The following is a 20222-nucleotide window of genomic DNA, read 5'->3' as shown; positions in this document are numbered from 1 at the left end:
ACCAAAAGTACAGAGATAATGGAAAAGGGGCATCAAACAGAAGCTGGAAGGTAAGAGAGGATATTCCTGAAAATGAAGAGCCAGAGCAGAGCTCCAAAATTTTACGTACCAACCTCTCAAAATCTCTGGTGGACCCCATAATGACAGGTGAGCATGACAGACCCACAGCAGTCCAGCTACGGTTAAAAGAACTGAACAAGATTCAGTTGCTACCCACTATATGAGAAGACAGAGCATCAAGTCTGAGTAAGCCAAATTAACTGCTGAGACCAAAAAAATCAATACCCTTTGGAGAAACAGAGTTTAGAGTATCTACAATATCAATGGACAAGATACAATCTAAAATTACTCTATGAAGAAACAGAGAAATGAGGCTCATATACAAGAGAACAGACCATCAGTGAAGACCAATCCAAGATGATTCTGATGGAATTATCAGACAAGGATTTCAAAGGAGCCGTTATAACTATACTAAAAGATGTACAGAAAATATGCATGTAACGAATAAGAAGATAGGAAATAGCAGAAAAATAATAACTATGAAAAGAACCACATGGAAATCTTCTCTGAAAAAAAATTCAATGGATGGACATAATAACAGACTAGAGTTGGCAAAAGCATCAATGAATTTGAAGACAGCTCCATAAAAATTATCTAATCTGAAGAAAAGAAAGAAAAAAAAAATTCGGGGTGGGGGAATGGAACAGGGAATCAGTGATATCTAGGATAATATCGAAAGATCAAACCTAGTTATGATTGGAAGTCTAGAGTGAGGAAAGAAAAGAGACTGGGGTAGAAATAATGTTTTATAATGGCCCAAATTTTACCAGATTTGGTGAAACATATAAATTGACAGATTCAAGAAACTAAGTGAAAGCCACAAAGGATAAACACAATATCTGAAATTACTCCACTAAAATGCACCTCCTCAGAAGTCAGTCTTTGACCCAGCAATTTAAGGTGGCCACCAAATCACAATACATCACATTGAGTTGCGGGTCTGTTTTGAATCACTGCATAGCAGTTATCATTTCCTGATATATTTCCTATTCATTTATTACTGGTTTATTGTCTGTTTCAACAAAAATAGGAGCTCAAAGAGAGCTCAGACTTTGTCCATCTTGTTCATCCAAACAATGCTTCCCAGCACTAGTGTTTGATAAATACTGGTTGCATGAGTGAAGAAAAGTCTGTGTAGTAACTTTACCTCTGGTCTTAAATTTTGTTTTCCGTGATTTATTATTAAATCTAGGTGTAATATTAATATTTTTATAAGCTGCATCTAAATCTGACTGGAACAAGGAAGTGTATAAACCAACACACCGAGCAGTAGCTACGTGTCAGGTGCTGTTCTGGTGTGCTGCATACACACATGACAACCCTAAGGACAGACACTGCTATCACCCTAACTTTCAGATGAGGAAACCCAGATAGAGTGAAGCAAGACTCCTTGCCCAACTTCAGGCAGCTAATCACCAGCAGTGTCCAAATCCAAATCCAGATGGTCTCAGTTTAGAGCTGGAACTCTTTACCACCATGTTACAGCATATTATAGATATTACAGTTTAGAAAGCAACTGTCCATCTGGCATCCCATTTGGGGCTCTCAATTAGCCTGTGAAATAGCAGGAGATGATTACTAACCTCATTTCATAGATAAGGTAACAGATGCTCAAATATTAAGTCCCCATGCTATGAGCTCAAGTACAGGACAGTGTCTTGGTTCACACTTGTAAGCTCTGGGTCTGACACAAGGTAGATGCTTCAGGGTTTGCTCAGTGACCAGCACCATATCCCACAGCAAGTGAGAGGGCACAGCACAGCTGCACCTAGATCCTAGCTGGGCCTGCTTGTCTAGGAGTCAAACAACGGTCAAGTGAAAATACTGATGACGCACACACACCAGCAGCAAGCATATATTAAGTATCCCACGGGCATTACAGGCAACAGACAGTGTAAGAATCAGAGAAGCAAAGCAATCACGGAAGACTGGGACGACTGTACAGACAGGCTTTACTAGAGAATACAGAAACTGACCTTGGCCTTAAACGAAGCAAGGCTTTCCACAAGCCGAGAAAGGGAAACGGCATCCTAGGCTGGGGGAAGGACATAAGGAAAGTAATAAAAAGAAGAACTGGGCTCGGTGGGTTCAGGTAATACTGGTTACTGGAAGGTCTACGTGAGAAGGTAGTGAAAGATAAAGACGGAAAGGTAAGCGATAACTAACGCAGAGACATGTGAGTGTTGGAAGAAGCAATTAGGACTTCAGACCACAGGAAAATGGGTAACCACAAAGAGTCTGGGGACACAGAAGAATGGAAATACGATGGACAACATACACATTGCAAGATATCTGACAACAGAGTTTTCTAGGGATCAGGATTATAAAACTAGAAATTTAAAAATCCACTAGGCTGGTAAAACCAAGGAGTCAGAATTACTGATAACTTCCATCTTGGAGGCTGTACTGACTTACACAACTTGTATCTGAAACTCCAAGGTGGATGGTATTGTCAATTAAAGAACACAAAGCAAGTTGCTGAGGAGCCCCGAAGCATTTTCCTCCAAGGGGATAACCTGATAGGCCAGATCCATCACACCAGGCCAGGAGAGAGGAGAGAAGAGCTGCGGAACAAGCCAACGAGGAGAAACTCCGATGTCTAAAGTTCAAATGGAAACACATCAGCAGTAGTCACCACCATACTGGCCAGAAGTGCTTAAGAAATTAACTACGTAGGTTGCCCATCTGTTTCATATACTAAAGGAGATTGCTTTCTCTTTGACAAAGCAGCTGAGTACATGCTGAAATTGGAGAGAAGCTTTTAAGAACACAGGAAAGAAAAAAATTTTTTGACACATCAAGCTGTGAGTCTCGTCCAGATAAAATGCCTGATTCAGACTGAAATAATAAAGTCACTTCGTACTCAGTGGAAGACTTTTGGATTTAGCTTACTTTTTTTTCACATGATGCTAAATGTGCATCATCGTTTGATCATTCTTCCTGGAAATACATTAATATAATTTTTTAAATGTAGAAAAATGTCATTTTCATGTTTATCAATAAACCAGGAAAAAAGGGAATATTCTTCCAATTTTCAAAGATACAAAGATTACTCATATCAGCCCTAATTATGCCATGCTTTCTCTGGACCATTTCAAATGTTTTAGGGTAAAGACAGATCATGCTAATAATATTAGCATATGTCATTTCTTAAATATATTTCAATTAATATATTCTCTAATTTCAATTTTAATTTCCTCTTTGACCCTTAAATTATTTAGAAGTTATTTGTTTCCAGGCAGCTAAGGATTTCTTAACTCTGTTATTAAATTTGAGCTTAAGTCCACTGTGGTCAGAGACCATACTCTGAACAATTTCAATCTTGAAATTTGTAGAAAGTTTTCTTTAGGGTCCAGCATATGATCTATTTTGGTAAATGTTTCATATGTACTTTAAAGAATGCAAAACTCTGTTTCTGCTGGGTCAATTAGGTCAAGTTTATTCATCACTTTATTAAGATCTTCTATATCCTTACTAATTTTTTGTCTGTTTGTTCTACAAGTTCTTGAAGTATGTGGGTGTCCCACTAGGGTTGTACAATTATTTTGTTTTGGATCTTCCTGCCAATTTTTGCTTTAAATATTTTAACCTTCTGTTATTTGTAAGATACAGATGCTGACTCCTCAATCATTATGAAATAATCTCTCTTTATCTCAAAGTAGCATTGCCATGTGCTTTGTCTGATATTAGTATAGCTATACCAGCTTTGCTTCAGTTAGTGTGTATATTACATATCCTCTTCCATCCTTTTGTTTAAAGTATACCACTTCTTTAAAAATTGAATCACTATACTGTACACCTGTAACTTATATAATATTGTACAGCAACTATAGGTTAATCAAAAAATAAAATATCTTAAAATACATAAATAAAGCATCTCACTTATAAGCAGTATATAACATGGTTTTGGTTATTTATCCAGTCTGACAAACTTAGTCTTTTACTGGGAGTATTTAGTCCATTTATATTAAATGTAATCATCAATATTTATACAGATGAATTTATAGTTACCACCTTACTCTTTATTTTCAATTTGACCTCCTACTTTATGTCGACCTTTTATTCTTTTTTTTTTTTTGCATTAATACAATGTTGTTTTATTCCACATCTCCTCTCATTTAACATACACATTTTATTCTTTTAAAAGTTACCTTAGAGATTACAATATGCATCCTTTACAAGTCAATGCAAATTATTATTTTTACTATCCCCAATAATCCTAGAATCTTAAGATATTTTAACTTTATTAACCCCTCTCCTGCCTTTTGTGCTACTCTCATACATTTTAGTTTTACACACACTTTAAACTCTAAAAACATATTATAGTTTTGTATGGTCAACATTCATATATTTCACATACATATTTACTCTTTATGATGTCTTTCATTCCTTCCTGCATTTCCATCTGGGGTAATTTCCCTTCTGCTTACAGTAGCTCCCTTTAGTATTTATGGTAATGCAGTTTCACTACTGACAAATTCTCTTGGTTTTTGTCTGAAAATATCTTTATTTCACCTTCATTTTTGAAGGAAGTTTTGGCTGAGGAAAGAATTCTAGGTTGGCAGCTTTTTTCTCTCATTACTTGAAAGATGGCCATTTCATTGTCTGTCTTTCTTTTTTCTTAATCATTTATTTTAATATGTCACAGTCGTTTTGTTCATATTACTGCCCCTTTAAAAATGAGGTGTCTTTTTCTAACCTCTAGTTGCTTTTAAAATTTTCTCTCTGTCACAGGTTTCCACAGTCTTATATTGATGTGCAAAGATTCGTTTCCTCTGTACTCATCCTGCTTGGGGTGTTCTAAGTTTTTTGAATCTGTAAGCTGCTGACTTTCATCATTTTGTAATATTCTTAGTATTATATCTTCAAATACTGCTTCTGTCCCATTCTCTCTCTTCCTTTCTGGGAGTCCAACTTTACATGTGTTAGACCTTTTAGGTATGCCTCACATGTCTCTAATGCCCTTATTTCTTTTTTATATTCTTTTTTCTCTGTATTTCAGTTTGAGATGACCTACTGACCTGCTTCCCTATTCGTTAATCCTGTCTCTCGCATTGTGACAATCTGCTATTGGTTCTAACCACTAGGTTCTAATTTCAAATACTTTATGTTCTAGGATATCTGTTTGGTTTTCCACAATACATTCAAATTATGGTGAAACTCTCTATTCCTCCATCTAATTATTTTGTCCATCTTTTTCTCTATTGTCTGGAACATATTTACAGTTATTTTTAGGTACTTGTCAACTAACTCCAATATCTGATTCATCTGTGGGTCTGCTTCTATTGCCTTGTTTATAAGTCATGTGATCTTGCTTCTTAGGTGGAAAATCATTTTTTACTGTATGGTGAAGATTGGAGAGTCTCTATATATTGTGATTTTCTACCTGCAAAAGAGGCAGAGAGCTCCCCTTATTCTCTGTTGCACAGGTAGGGAGGGAGTTCATCACCCAACAGGGGGTTGAGCTGGGCTGGTCTGCCCTGCCATTTGTGTAGGACTCAGTCTGCCTCTGGTTGGTCCCTGTTCTAAGGCCTGGGTCTCCATGGAGTTCAATGAGACCTCTGTCTCCTCAGCACTGGATTCAGTTCTGCCCTTAAGAAGTCTTCAGGATAGCTCTTTGGCCCTCCGGCCCACTCAAGCTTCAAAACTTGGCATGTGTCTTGAGCGTGGGACTCATCATGTTTTGGGGGCTCCTCCAGCTTCGTTGTTTGTTTTTTTTTTAATATGTTTGATGTTATAAGTTTTTAATTGTTTTGCGCGGGGCGGGAGGGTGAGGGTTTGTCTGCACTGCACGGCTATGGGATCCTAGTTCCCTGACCAGGGACTGAACCCAGGCCCTTGGCAGCGAGAGCGCGGAGTTCTAACCACTGGACCGCCACGGAATTCCCAGCTTCATCTGTTTTTTACTCCAGATCCAGAAACCTCTTCTGGTTTTTCTGTCTCCCAGAAGCAGCCTCCTGCCAGGGGCCAAAGCTGGATTCTCACCTGCCCACCACACCTGGACCAGCCGCCACCTCAGGTGATAAGTGGTTATGGCTCTTCAGTGGGGTTTTCATCTCTTGCCTGTTCTGTTTTCGGATTCCTGCCACAACAGGTGTACATTTCAATACCGTTTAATACTGCAAGGCTGTGGGAGGTTTCAATGTGTCTTCCAGAAGCTCTTGGCCTGCCTCTTCAGATCCCCTCCCAATGTCCTGCTGGGAAAACCAGCTGTGGGTTTGAGGCCACCCTTTCCCACCAAGTCTCCAATTTGTCACTCTAGTAATGTGTGACCAAAAACCTTTGCTAGTTTCTCTTTCACCCAGTAGCAGCCCCCTGCCTCGGCTTCTGTGTCCAGAATCAGTGTGCTTCTGCAGAAAATAAAATGGCTGGTAATGCTCAGTGCACCTCTGAACGATTCTTCCTCCTCTGGAATCTGAGTCCAACTATTCCTCACTGATTCCAGAACACTACAGAGCTTTAAAAATATGCTTTTTATAGTTGTTGTCAGCATCTCTAAAACTATATCTTGTAGTACTAATTACTTCTGACGAATCTCTAAGATACCTAGTAGTCTTAATATTTCCCAAAGTACAGTTTAAATATGCTTTTGAAATAAAAGCATTGATAAAACAGTCACTTCTTACCTCTTCATAAAACTTCACCTGAGGTACAGCTTCATTAATTTCATTCAAACAAAAATCTTTAAATAGCAAGAAACCTAAAGAAAAAGAATAAAAAATTTCAGGGTGGGCGATGAATGTAAATTTTATCTCACAGGGTGTTTTCAAATTCATTTGTTTCAACCTCTTCCTCCCGTACCCTTAAAATAAAAAAGGGGGTTTCAAGAGGCTACTTAACGCCTAAAAGGAAATAATCCAGGTAAAGTTAAGAGAATCACACACCTGGTGCCCTGCTTTGAGGCTCCTTCTCGCTTGGCAGCCCCCCTCCCACTTTTAAAAAATGCACAATTAACAGTGCTAGTGGTTACCACCACTTAGTGCTACTGGGTACCAGAACAAGTGGAAGATTAACCAAAGAAATCAGAGATACAGGTAATACAGAAGTTGGTAAGAGTCACCATGGAGCTAATAAATGCTACGCCACAGAAACAGAACTACAGCTCCCTTCAGAAAAACAAAAGAAGTACTTTCCTAACCTTTCTAGGCTTTTCTCTCACCACTTATTAGCTCAAGTCCCTCCAAGGTATCCCTACCAAATACCTCGTGCCAGAGCAGATCACCCATTCCCAGATCCACGCCTCATCTTCAAGCAATCAGTACCTTCTGCCCGGGATACCACCCCCATTGCACAGTGCCTGCTACATAGTGGGAGGCCAATAAATATGTGTTGAAAGAATGTTTGTTTGCATGGCCCTTCCAACATGCCTCTGCCAAAGTGCTCACCCAGGTTAATTATCTGATTTACAAGTCTCCCACCCCAGGACCAAACCCAGTGGCCAGCTCAATGCCTTGCACCTAGTCAAGCCTCAGGGAATGAATGAAGCTGGAGAGGACAAGCTGACACCAGACTGAGGGCAGAGATACTGGAAGATTACGAAAAGTCAAAAGCAATGAGAAGGTCCAAACAATTAAAGGATTGTTAGGAGAGACAGAAGTCACAGGAAAAAAAAAAAAGTGAAGAAAGACTCACAAAAAGTCTAAAATGTTGGGCAAAGGTAGATCGGAACTCCCCAGGTAGGACAGGAAGGAAGCAGCTTTGAAAAGGTTTTCATTCAAGTTAACATAAGAGTTATATAACTTGAGCCTGTCTGTTGTTGCCCCATAAATTCCCCTCCACGCTTCCAGGAACATGACCTTTGAAAACGGTAAATGTTTGTTCAGTGGAACTGGAAGAAAGGTATTTGGACTACTTGGTTAGATTGGCAAGACCAGACTAACAGGGGCTGGGTGCACAGCTCCAGCAGCAGCACGGCCGTGCTCATTCTGTCAAGGGACTGCAGCAGGGCCAACATATGGAGGGAGTAGGGAATTCAAGAAGCAGACGAGTAGGAAGAACTGAAGATGTGAATCTCTACCGATGTGCATGTTAATATTTTTGTTTTAAATACGAGAAAGGCTGACTTTTTGTTCTCATTCATTTCAAAGTAATTTCCAATTTCCCTTGTCATTTCTTCTTTGGCTCATGAGTCATTCAGGAATGCGTAGTTTAATTTCCAGATATTTGGTTTTTTTTTTTTTTCAGGTATTTTTGGGATATTGATTTCTGTTTAATTCTGTTGTGGTCAGAGAACACATTCAGTAGGACTTCCAATGCTTTTAAATTTATTGAAACTTGGTTTTGGCCCCAAACTTGGTCCCTCTAGGTGAATGTTTCAAGGGTAGTTGAAAAAAAAAAGAAAAACATTATATAGGGTGGAGTGTTTCATTAAACAAAGTAAAAAAGCAATTAGGCCAAGTTGGTTGATAGGCCTGTCCGGGTGCTCTAAACCTTACTGAATGTCTATTTATTCTCTCCATTATCGGTGGAGGACTGTTGAAATCCCCACTTGTAAACTGGAAGGGAGGGGAAAGAAAGAAGGAGGAGGATGAAGAAAGGGAGTTGAATGAATAAACATCCAACTTGATATGTTGTTTACCTACTTCTTTAATGCAATTTCCATCATCAATGTGTAAGATAAGCCAAAGAATTATTTGGAACATCATATAGGGGGAAAAAAACCAGTATTTTCCTCGTGTCTGTACATAAACTGAAGCATTACTTTCTATCACAGCAGCTGTTAAAATGGGGCAGCCAGAAGAAAGATATTTTGCCTTTTGGATACATCCTAGATCGTTGTGTTCCAGGCTGAATGCAATTTACCTTCATTAGACTTAAATTACATTAAAAAAAAATGAAGCATTACTCAGATTAGAACAAAAGCTAAAGGGCATAAAATAAGGAAATAATTTGCCTAACTGGTTCACTTCGTCGGTGCGATGTCTTCAGATTTCAAAGAATAAAAAGTAGTGACCCAACACCTGCTTACTAGGTAACTGTGGAATGTGTTTACCCTTGTTTCTATATTTGAACCACTGCAAGCTGCCTGAATACTGATTAACTTCCGAGTGTATGCAACATCCAGGAAAGGCAAACTATCCCAATTTGCCACTAAAATATTTTGCAAAAATTGGTAGAAAGAATTGTATTATCTTTTATAAAAGATCAATTAAGAACTTTTGAAAGCATTAAATATACGTGGTTTCTATGGGAAATTGAAATATAACCACCTAAAAAATGAAAAAGAGGGAAAGAAGAATATGAAAAAAATCTTGTAAGAAATAATACCTGTCCTAGGTTTTACCAAGGAGATTCAAACACTGGGAAGGAGGATAGACTGCATAACTGCTAAAAGTTCCTACCAAAATCTACTAATTTGACAAAGCATTTACTGAGTGTCTACTAAGAGTCACCATGCTATATGCTGGTGAAGACAGTTTTTCCCATAAGAGACTTATGGGTTTGTGTAAGGGGCAGACAACAAAGTAGTAAACAAATGAAATAACTAATTTATGGGAAATGATATAAAGTAATTAAATATGATGCTGAGATCAATGATAAAACAGAATGTCAATAAGACCTCTCTGAGCTGTGGGATAAACAAAGTACAAAGCATTTCAGATTAGAAAAGGCCAGAATGCCTAATCTCACACCTTCTATTCAATATTGTGAGGTCTTAGCCAGTGCAATAAGAAAAGGAAATAAAACTTACTAAAATTGAAAAGGAAGAATTAAAACTCATTTTATCCCTAGACAACATGATTAACTATATAACAAATCCTATCTATAAAATAACTACTAGAATATATAAGTGAATTTAGGAAGATCCATAAATGACCATAAAATACAAGGTCATGAGCTAAAAGAATCAATGACATTAGATACACTCACATCACACAGTTTTAAGATGGAATTCTGAAACAAGTCCATTTGCAATAACATCAAAAAAGAACCAATACTTAAGAATAAATAAATAAGAGATATACAATGCCACTAAGTGGAAAACTATATAATATGACTGAAAGATGTTAAAGAAGATCTAAATAAATGGAAAGATATAGTCAGTTCATGGATTGGAAGACTCAGTATTGCAGATGTTAATTCTCCCCAAATTGATCTATGGAGTCAATGCAATCCTAATGATAATCCCCATCGGCTTTTTAAAGAAACTGACAAGCTGATTCTAAAATGTATATGGAAAGGCGAAAAACCTGGAATACCCAAAGCATCTTGAGAAAGAAGCAAAAGGTTCAAGGACTTACACTGCTTAATTTCAGGACTCATTATACAGCCATGGTAACCAACACAGTGTGGTACTGGCATAAGACTAAATCATGAAACAGAATAGAGGATCCAGAAATACACTTATATGTGCTCAACTTATTTTCTACAAAGATAGCAAAGCAATTTATTAGGAAAAGGAAGTCTTTTCAACAAATGGTGCTAGAAAAAACTTATATCCAAATGGGAAAAGAAAAAAAGAAAGAAACAAATCTGAAAAAGGCCTATATCCCGTTTATGTATACATTAAAAAAAAAAAAAAACCTCTTACAAATCAATTTTTAAAACGAAACAACCCAATAAAAGAATGGGCAAAAAATGTGAACACTTCACAAAGGAAGAAATATGACTAGCCAATAAGCACATTAAAAGGGCTCAATACCGTTGGTCATCATGCAAATATAAATTAAATCACTTTGAGATACCACTTCATAACCACTAGAAGGGCAGAGTTCAGAAGACTGACAATATCAAATTTTGGCAACCAGAAGCTTCGTTCGCTGAGAAGCATATATAATGTCTTGGACTCCTCGTGCCTCTGAATCAACAGGCAAAGAGGGGAATTACTATGCTGGCTGGGATGACTGATGGGCTGTGACTCCACAATGGAGGGAAGGGGAAAGAAGGAAGAAGAGAGGAAAAGAATAAAGGAAAGAAGGGGAAGCTCTTCCTTAGCATCAAATACCAACCAAAAACTACAGAAGGAATGAGGGAGTTAGAAAATCAATAGGTGCCAAAACCCGGGGGCAAAAGTTTGATAAGGAACAAAATATTTACAGTCTCCAAAGTAATCTCCCATAAATTACTTATTACTTACAAAGGGAAAGTAAAGACAGGCCACAGATTTGGAGAAAATATTTGCAATATACATATCTGTATATTAGAGAACCTGTATCCAAAGTATACAAAGAATTCTCAAAACTCAAGGATGAGAATATAAACAATCCAGTATTTTAAAAAATTGAACAGAAGATTTGAATATTTTCACCAAAGATGATATATAAATGTAAAATAAGCACACGAAAAGATGTCCAACATTGTTAGTCATTAGGAAAATGCAAATTAAAAACACAGTGAGATATCACTATATACTTCTTAGAATAGCCAAAAAAAAGAGAGAGAGAGACAATGAATGCCATTGCTGACGAGCAGAGGATGTGGAGTAACTGGAACTCTCCTAGACTGCTAGTAGGAATGCAGGCTCATTGGAAAACATTTCTTTAAAGTTAAAATATCCATTTGCCATTCAACCCAAATAATCACACTCCTAGGTATTTACCCAACAGGAATGAAAATTTATGTTCACACAAAAATCTGAACACAGATATTTGTAGTAGCTTCATATATAATATCAAAAAACTGGGTATAACCCAACTGTTCTTCATTTGATGGCTAGGTAAACTGTGACGTACCCATACAACGCAACACTACTCAACAAGACAAAGGCATGAACTACTGATACATCCACTATAAGTGAATCTCCAATGCACTGTGCTAAGTGAAAGAAACCAGACCCAAGGCTACATGCTGAATGAGTCCACTTATGTGTCATTCTGGAAAAGGAGGAACCACAGGAACAACTAGATCAGTGGTTGCCAGGGGTTGGGGTGGGGTGTGGCGGTCAACCATAAAGGGCACTAGAACATTTGTGGAGGTGATGAATTACTCTGTATCTTGACTTTGGTAGTCGTTATACAACTTTATGAATTTGTCAAAACTCACAGAATTGTACATTGTAGATGGTGAGTTTTATTTAAATTATACCTCAATAAACCTGACTCTTCCTGCCACCCCACCAAAAAAAAAAAAAAAAAAACTGGTGCTAAAGAAGAAAGAAAAATAAGATTGGGTACATACAACTAAGCCAGGGACAAGGCTCAAAAGATGTTCCTGAATAGTGGCTTTAAGTCGATCACAAATTGGGATCTAAAATTTCCAGAAGCTAATGCCTGATCACTTAACATGGTTGTCAGTCTCTACAGGATGTTCTTCATAAAGCACAAGTTTGTATGGAAGATAAAATCATTCACACACAGAGGCATGGGACTAAAATAAGTAATTACAAAGGTTCTGGGTAATGCAGAGGCTGGAAACAACTACTCTGACACATTCAGGATACACAATAGTCTTTACAAGTGAAAACAAAGGAAATCTGAAATGATAACTAGAAAAGCAAACTCAAAAATACAGAAAGCAAGCATACAGATGTAAACACGGAAAACTCCCACAGGGCACCATGCCCCTCCTAGATGAATAATACTAACTTAAATTCCCACTGAATAATTCTCCCTTTCATTTCTTCCAAGTCCCAAGAGGAATAAATAAATATAAATCAAAACGAATATTTAATTATTTTTACCTACTTCATGCAAACCTTATATTTTTTTATTTGACTCTGCTTATCAAACTAGAACTTTCACCCGACTTAAAACTTTACAGAAGGGCTTCCCTGGTGGTGCAGTGGTAGAGAGTCCGCCTGCCGATGCAGGGGACACGGGTTCGTGCCCCGGTCCGGGAAGATCCCACATGCCGCGGAGCGGCTGGGCCCGTGAGCCATGGCCACTGAGCCTGCACGTCTGGAGCCTGTGCTCCGCAGCGGGAGAGGCCACAACAGTGAGAGGCCCACGTACCGCAAAAAAAAAAAAAAAAAAAAAGAAAAAACTTTACAGAAGAAAATTAGTAACAAAATGTAGTTGAGGAATATTGTAAATAGGTCTTCTAAATATCCAAATTATCTACCCCACACCTCCAATTTAAATTCAGCACATCTCATAATTAATGAGATCACTCATTTAGATAATGGAGAGATTTGGGGCCCTGAATGTTAACAGTCTAGTAGACAAAAGCACAAATGGTAATGAACGTGGCCAAAGAAAAATTCACAGAATGTTCCAAGCAGTTGGCTCTTACTTCAAAAGGGAACAAAGGAAATTGGGACTGGGAGGAAAATGTGAAAATTCAGTGGCAAGAAAAGTATATCTAAACCCTTGCAGTAGTTGGATTACTTTCAGCCTTTACCAACATTATGAAATGAGGGAAAAGAAAAAAATTTCTGGCTATGCACCATGCCAATACTCTTTCCAGACTGGGGTCAACTGTTTTCATTTATAACAATTTAATGCACATCTAATAGTAAACGAACAAAACGACAAAATAAAGTGAGATTTAAAATAACTTAAAATAGAAGTATTATTCCAACAATCCACCTGATTTATATTTCCCAAAGACGTCTCAAAGAACAATGATTAAAGCTGGCAGTATGGAAATTAGGGTATGTGTGTACATCACAGATTAAACATGGCCAGGACAAAGTGGGGAAGGTGTGTAAAACACACTGGGTCTAACCATAATTTTAACAAGGAAGAAACACAATAACAACCAACCAATTAATGCATGTGTGTTCACTTGGTGATAATTCATGACGCTATGCACTTGAACTTGAGCCCTTTTCTATACATATATTCCATTAAAGGTTTATTTAAAACAAAAGAGAATCAACCAATACGTTTTTTGTTTGTTTGTTTTTGGGTTTTTTTGGCTGCATTGGGTCTTCGTTGCTGCGCACGGGCTTCCTCTAGTTGCGGCGAGCGGGGGCTACTCCTCGTTGCGGTGCACAGGCTTCTCGTTGCAGTGGCTTCTCTTGTTGCAGAGCACGGGCTGTAGGCACACGGGCTTCAGTAGTTATGGCTCACGGGCTCTAGAGTGCAGGCTCAGTACTTGTGCACGGGCTTAGTTGCTTCTTGGCATGTGGGGTCTTCCCGGACCAGGGATCGAACCCGTGTCCCCTGCATCGGCAGATGGATTCTTAACCACTGCACCATCAGGGAAGCCCAACCAATAAGCATTTATGTCATGGTGCTATAAGTGTAAATAAAGGGGTTCTCAGAGCAATTGCAATCTGATTGGAGGTACTGATAGACATACATAAAAGATAATACCTAACTACGTTGCATTAGTTAAGTGCCATACTCGCTTTGCAGGGAGAGATGCATTGCTTCCTAGGTAACGGCACGGCCACCTCAACGTTCGTCCAGTCTCCTTTCCCATTCATCCTGCGTGCTGCTGCCTAGATCTGACCATGCTGCTCCCTTGCTTTTGAACTCATCATTGCACAGAACACTGGATAAGACCCAGCCTCTAACATCTGCACTGCAATGCACGCCCCGCTCTGCCCCACACCTCCCCAGAGCTACAGCGCCCACCCGCCCGGCACGGCCAGACGCAAGTGAAGGCACAGAGGCCTGTTGAGTGACCTGCGCTTCACTCAACATGCCTCTGTGCCTTCACACACGCTCCTCACTCCACCTGAAACAGACTCTCCTTCTCAGCACCAGCTCCCTTCTTGCCAACCACCTCTCTACCCGCTTCCCCACCCCCACCCTTCTCATCCCCTCCAGACTTGACCTGGTTAACACCCACTTTACCTTCAGGACCTCAACTGAGCATCACGTAACGCAGTAAAATTCGAAGAGCTCCCCAGCCCAGCCAGGTGGAGGAGCTATCCCTCTTCTGTGCTCCCACGGCCCTGGGTCCTTAGTGCTTTCAAGGCCACTAACTCGCAACTATCTCTTTTTATCTTATGAATGGACAAAATGGCTCAAAGTTGTAAAAATAAATTAAAAAGGTATAAAATGAAAAGTTTCCTTCTGGTCCATGTCCTTCATCTTCCCAGTAGCGCACCCACCACCATCACCCCCAAGGTAATGGCTATTACTGGTTCCTTGTATCTTTTCGGGGAAGTGATGTGTGTTACTTCTTGGTCAGGTGCTAAGAAATCCGTGTGATTCCTTCACCCAGCTCGATGCAGGAAACTCCGCAGTCCTAGGGACACCAGCGCCACAACATGGCAAGAGCTTGGCACATGGAGGGGGGCCTCCCGCTAACCCTGCACCGCTACAGATGAGAGAGACACTCTCATGTGTGGGTCTCTGTTATAGGCGCTGCGTTACCTCCTAACACAGCACAAAGGCGCAAAGACGAACTCTTATTTCCTACCATACTGTTTCCGTCAGCCTGTTTTTCATAACTCGAGACCGTGGAGATCTTTCTATACTAGTCACGAAGAGCTACCTGGCCGCTCCTTACCGCTACATTATTCCAGCGGATGGAATGTCAGAAGTTACGTAACTTGTTCCCTAATGGTGAACATTTGGGCTGCAGGAAATATTTTGCTTTTACAAAATTGCTGCAATAAATAACCCTCTCCGTACCTCATTTCTCATGTGTTCAAGCCTATTTGTAGGATACATTCCTCCGAGTGAAACTCCTGAGCCAATGGTTATATAGACATTCTGGTATTTTAATAGACCCAGCCAAATTAGCCCCATCCGAGCAGTACCTGTTCATACACCCACCGGCAATGCATCAGCTCCTGTTTTTAAACCCACGGCCATACAAAAGGGTGTTATTAAACTTCCGGATCTTGTGACAATTTGAAAGATTAAGAAAAATAATAATAGTTCAGAGTAACTTGCGCTTTGCCAATCTTTAATCAAGTTGAAAATCTTTTCACCCTGGGTTACAGGTCTTTGCTCACGAGCACGTCCAGGGCCTTCTGTATTGAGGTTTGCTACTCAGCACCGCTGCTCAAGGAATCCTTCGGGCCCTCCACCTCTTGGGTACTGGTCCTGTCGGCGTGATCAATGTGTCCATTTCTTGTTCCCTGTCCGTTCCTGGCGTTCAATGGCAATACTTCTAGTGTCTCCCCATTAAACGTGACGCCGGCCTTGGGAATACTCAGTGGCATAGTGTTAAGAAAGGCTGCGCCTCTAACGACGTCACCGAGGAGTTGTTTACTCAGGGGCTCTGGGAGGGAAATGGCCTGCTCGTGTGTGGTTTTCTCTCTAATCCTCAGCACAATGGCCAGTTCTCAATCGGCTCAATAAACATTTGATAAATTTACTAGGGGAAGATCAGTATGGCTCGCGCTATAGTCACAGATGGTTCCTGGAAGAAGTGAAGTACAGGCCAGGTGTGGAGAGATTAATGGGCTACAGAGTCGAGAGAAAGAACAAGTGGCCAGAGACAGGAAATTTCCATGGAGATAAGGAAGGAGTGAGGCTTTGAATCTGGACACAGCACGTTCCTATGGGGAAAAGGTGGAAGGAATGCTTTATCCCACCACCGAGGCTTGAATGGGCGGGGGGAGATGGGCTTCATCCGGCAGGCTGAGGGATCCGTCTAGAAGAATCCCAGTGCTAGGTATTTCTCAGTTACACAATGCTTCGCGTGTGCTCAGAGCTTCGGAATGCCAAAGAGCCTGCTGGGGAATAGTTTTTAATATAAGTGGGCAATTGTTTCATGAAAAGTTAAACTCAGCTCTCAAATCCGGGGCGGAGGATTTTAGAGCGGGGCCTCTTTCTTCTCCACACGGCAAAGCTGAATCCTTCTTCCTTCCTCTTCCTTGGAACGCTCATCTGCCACCGAGTCTGTCCCCAGATGACCCTTTCATCCTCATCCCATCCCTGAAGCCGACCCATAACAGGTACAAAGTGTTGACCCCTATGTGTTAACAGTGCCTGCCTACCACCTGGCTCTCAATATTTCTACCAGAATGTGAAGATGTCAGCAAAAGCCTTCGAGGCTCAAAAAAGTAGAACCTTGATAGCGGAACACCAGGTGATGACAGTGCCACAGCCAACCCTCTGGGGCAAGAAGGCCCACGGGCCGCTGTGGCGGCGCCTCCAGTGACTGGTGGCTGGAGTGGGCTTGTCATATCTTGACGTGAAATCTCAGGACTATGAAATGATTTCTTACTAGAGCAATGGGGTGTTTCTGATTATTTAGTCCAAATTCATTTTAACTTGTAGCCATTTGTTAATTAGCAATTTGTTAATTAAATGACATAGGTATGTTTAAGTTTGTTAATTAAATGACACAGCTATGTTTAAAAGTTAGATGGTGCGTTTACGTGTTGTAATTTTGTACGCTTGGGGCCTTATACCTTCTGCCAGGAGTGGGGATGTGGCGGTAGGAAGTCCCTTCCACCCTCTGTGCGTGACGGGGACAAGCACCCTGCTGCTCTCCCACGAACACAGCTGCCCAACTGGGCCCTCTATTTCTGTGGGTGCCCATGCTAACACTCGTGCCAGCAGTGCACAGATGCCCACAAGGGCCACGACGGAGGTGACGGACAGGACACTGGGTGTATCATTGGTGGGCCATGACTTCACCCCTGGAATGCTCTCCTCATGCTGAGAAAATAATCACAGAATATATAGCTATACTCCTACTGTTTACACAAAATGCTACAAATAAGAGTTTTACAGTAATGGCAGTTGAAAGGATTTCACGCTGAAGCAAAAAGATAAAAAAAAGAAGAGTCACTTCCTCTGGTGTATAAAATACTGAACTAGATGCTTTCTAGTCACAAAGAGGAAAACAGCATCAGAGGTTATCTTTGGTCTCAAGGAATCTGGATTCCAGTTAGAGAAACCGCACTGAAGAGGCACCTGGAAATCCTGCATTTGCCACAGGAAGTGCCAAATAAATGGCTCATAAGGAACATCAGAAAATGGACTGTTCATGGTTCAGCTAATCCCTGAATGGCTGGATCTTTCGTTGTTGTTTTTTGGGGGTTTTTGGCCGTGACGCACGGCATGTGGGATCTTAGTTCCCCGACCGGGTTATCAAACCCGCACCTCTCCCCGGCAGTGGAAGCACAGTGTCTTAACCACTAGACCACCAGGGAATTCCCAAATGGCTGGATCTTTGAGAAAAGCACAGGCCAGAAGGCGGTGTCCCACAGAGGGAGACAGAGCGTAAGACTCATCGGTGGAGTATATGCTAGAAGAAAAAGACAAAGAAAAAAAAGACTGAGGCCAGTGTGGGTGACTTGAATGACAGTAACAAGAGGGACTTTGTCCTGCAGTGGGGCTTTAGGACAGGTATAGAGCATGAAGGTGACGTGATGACACGGTGTTTTCAATTACCCCGTTCACTTCATCTTTCTGTGCATTGACTAGTTCCTTTCCTTTCATAGTTTTGAATAGTTTAAGGAAATATACTTTATAGAATGTATTCATTCCCCTAAGTCAGGGGTCCCAACCCCCAAGCCATGGACCAGTACCGGTCGAGTGAGCGAAGCTTCATCTGTGTTCACAGTCGCTCCCCATCACCTGCATTACAGCCCGAGCTCCGCCTCCGGTCAGATCAGCGGAGGCATCAGATTCTCACAGGAGCGCAAACCCTGCTGTGAACTGCGCATGTGAGGGATCCAGGTTGCGTGCTCCTTACGAGAATCTAATGCCTGACGACCTGCGGTGGAGCTGAGGCGGTGATGCTAGCGCTGGGGAGTGGCTGCAGATACAGATTATCATCCGCAGAGAGGTGTGACTGCATAGAGACCATGATAAATCAACTGCTTGCAGACTCATATCAAAACCCTATCAGTGAGCGACAAGCGAAACAAGCTCAGGGCTCCCACTGATTCTGCATTATGGTGAGCTGTATGATTATTTCATCACGTATTACAATGTAATAATAATAGAAATAGAGTGTACAATAAATGTAATGCGCTTGAATCATCCCAAGACCATCTCCCTCCCACCCCGCCCCAGTCCACGGAAAAACTGTCCTCCGTGGAACCGGTCCCTGGTACCAAAAAGGTTGGGGACCGCTGTCCTAAATTATAGAAACTAAGTATACTATCCCCTAAATGGCCTTTGAGTTCTCCTTGAGTCTTCTTTTTCCCACACTCCCCACATTCACTAGCTGACCTGTTAGGTTTTATCTTCAGAATAAATCCCAATCCACCCCCTTCTTGCATCTCCACTGTCCTCGTCTGATGTAAGCCAGCACCGCCAACTTCCTGGATGGTGGCAGCCTCCAAATTCATCTCCCTGCTTCCACTCTCCCACTTTTGACTTGGATAATTCATTCGCCATAAAAAGGCTGGAATGATCCTTAAAACAAATCAGACATGGTCAAAACCTACCAGAGCTTCCCATTACACGTAAAATAAAACCCTGATTCCTGCCCACCTCTCTCTCTGCCTACCTTGGCCTCTGGCTGATTCTGGAACCTGCTGTGTTCTTTCCTGCCCCTGCTGATTACCATGCTGTTCCCTATGCCAAGAATGCTGTTCCTTCTTGGCTGAGAACGCTCTTCCACCTGATTGATCCTCACGGGGCTCCTTCTTTCTCAAAACCAATCACTTCTTCAAATCACTTCCTCAAAGAAACATTCGCTAAATAACTAATTTAAGCAATAACCCAGTCAGTCTCTTTCTTGTCACCTGCTTTCATTACCCACTTATCCCTGATAAGATGCTTAGACCCGAATCATATTCATGACACCCCAGAGTCAGATCGTCCCCACACCCCACCCATGGTCAGTACACCCTAGACTCTGGCTCCTGTGGGAGGCAACAAGCTGGGTGGTTTTCACCAACTCTTTGTGCTAAGGTTCCCTGGTTTCCTGATTGGCAAAACAAAAGGACTGGGATAGATAAAAATCTAATGATTCATTTAAGCTTAGCACTCTGTGGTTTCATGAATTAAACTGGGGTCAGTTTTATTTCATTCTTTTTTGCTGTTGCCCTTATTGCTATTTTGACAGATGGAGACGGGGGAAAACACATAAAGAAAAGAAAAAACGAGTAAAGGAAGAAAGGTGGGAGGCAACAAAGGAGAAAGAGAAGGTGGAGAGAGGATGAGGGTTTTTTTGAAACCACTTCTTGTGGGAAATTAATTGTGCTGCTTTGTCCTGGCAAGAAGGAGCTATTTCAGGAAGAAAACTGGGCTTCCCTGGTAGCGCAGTGGTTGAGAGCCCGCCTGCCGACGCAGAGGACACGGGTTCCAGTCCGGGAAAATCCCACATGCCGCGGACCGGGCTAGGCCCGTGAGACATGGCCGCTGAGCCTGTGCGTCCGGAACCTGTGCTCCGCAACGGGAGAGGCCACA

General features: G+C 41.1%; 1 protein-coding gene across 1 annotated transcript in view; it reads right to left on the bottom strand.

Annotated features, from left to right (window-relative positions):
* GRK3 (G protein-coupled receptor kinase 3) overlaps positions 1-20222 on the bottom strand; it is a 98246-nt gene that overhangs the window by 60868 nt on the left and 17156 nt on the right. The window contains exon 2 of the mRNA XM_024741391.1: positions 6687-6760. Coding sequence (XP_024597159.1) covers positions 6687-6760 — 74 coding nt within the window. The remainder of the gene's footprint in view (positions 1-6686; positions 6761-20222) is intronic.

This window comes from Neophocaena asiaeorientalis, unplaced genomic scaffold (genome assembly GCF_003031525.2).
Source record: "Neophocaena asiaeorientalis asiaeorientalis breed wild unplaced genomic scaffold, Neophocaena_asiaeorientalis_V1.1 scaffold648, whole genome shotgun sequence".
NCBI lineage: Eukaryota > Metazoa > Chordata > Mammalia > Artiodactyla > Phocoenidae > Neophocaena > Neophocaena asiaeorientalis.
Note: the sequence above shows the minus strand (reverse complement) of the source record. Positions and strands in the feature narration are given on the sequence as shown.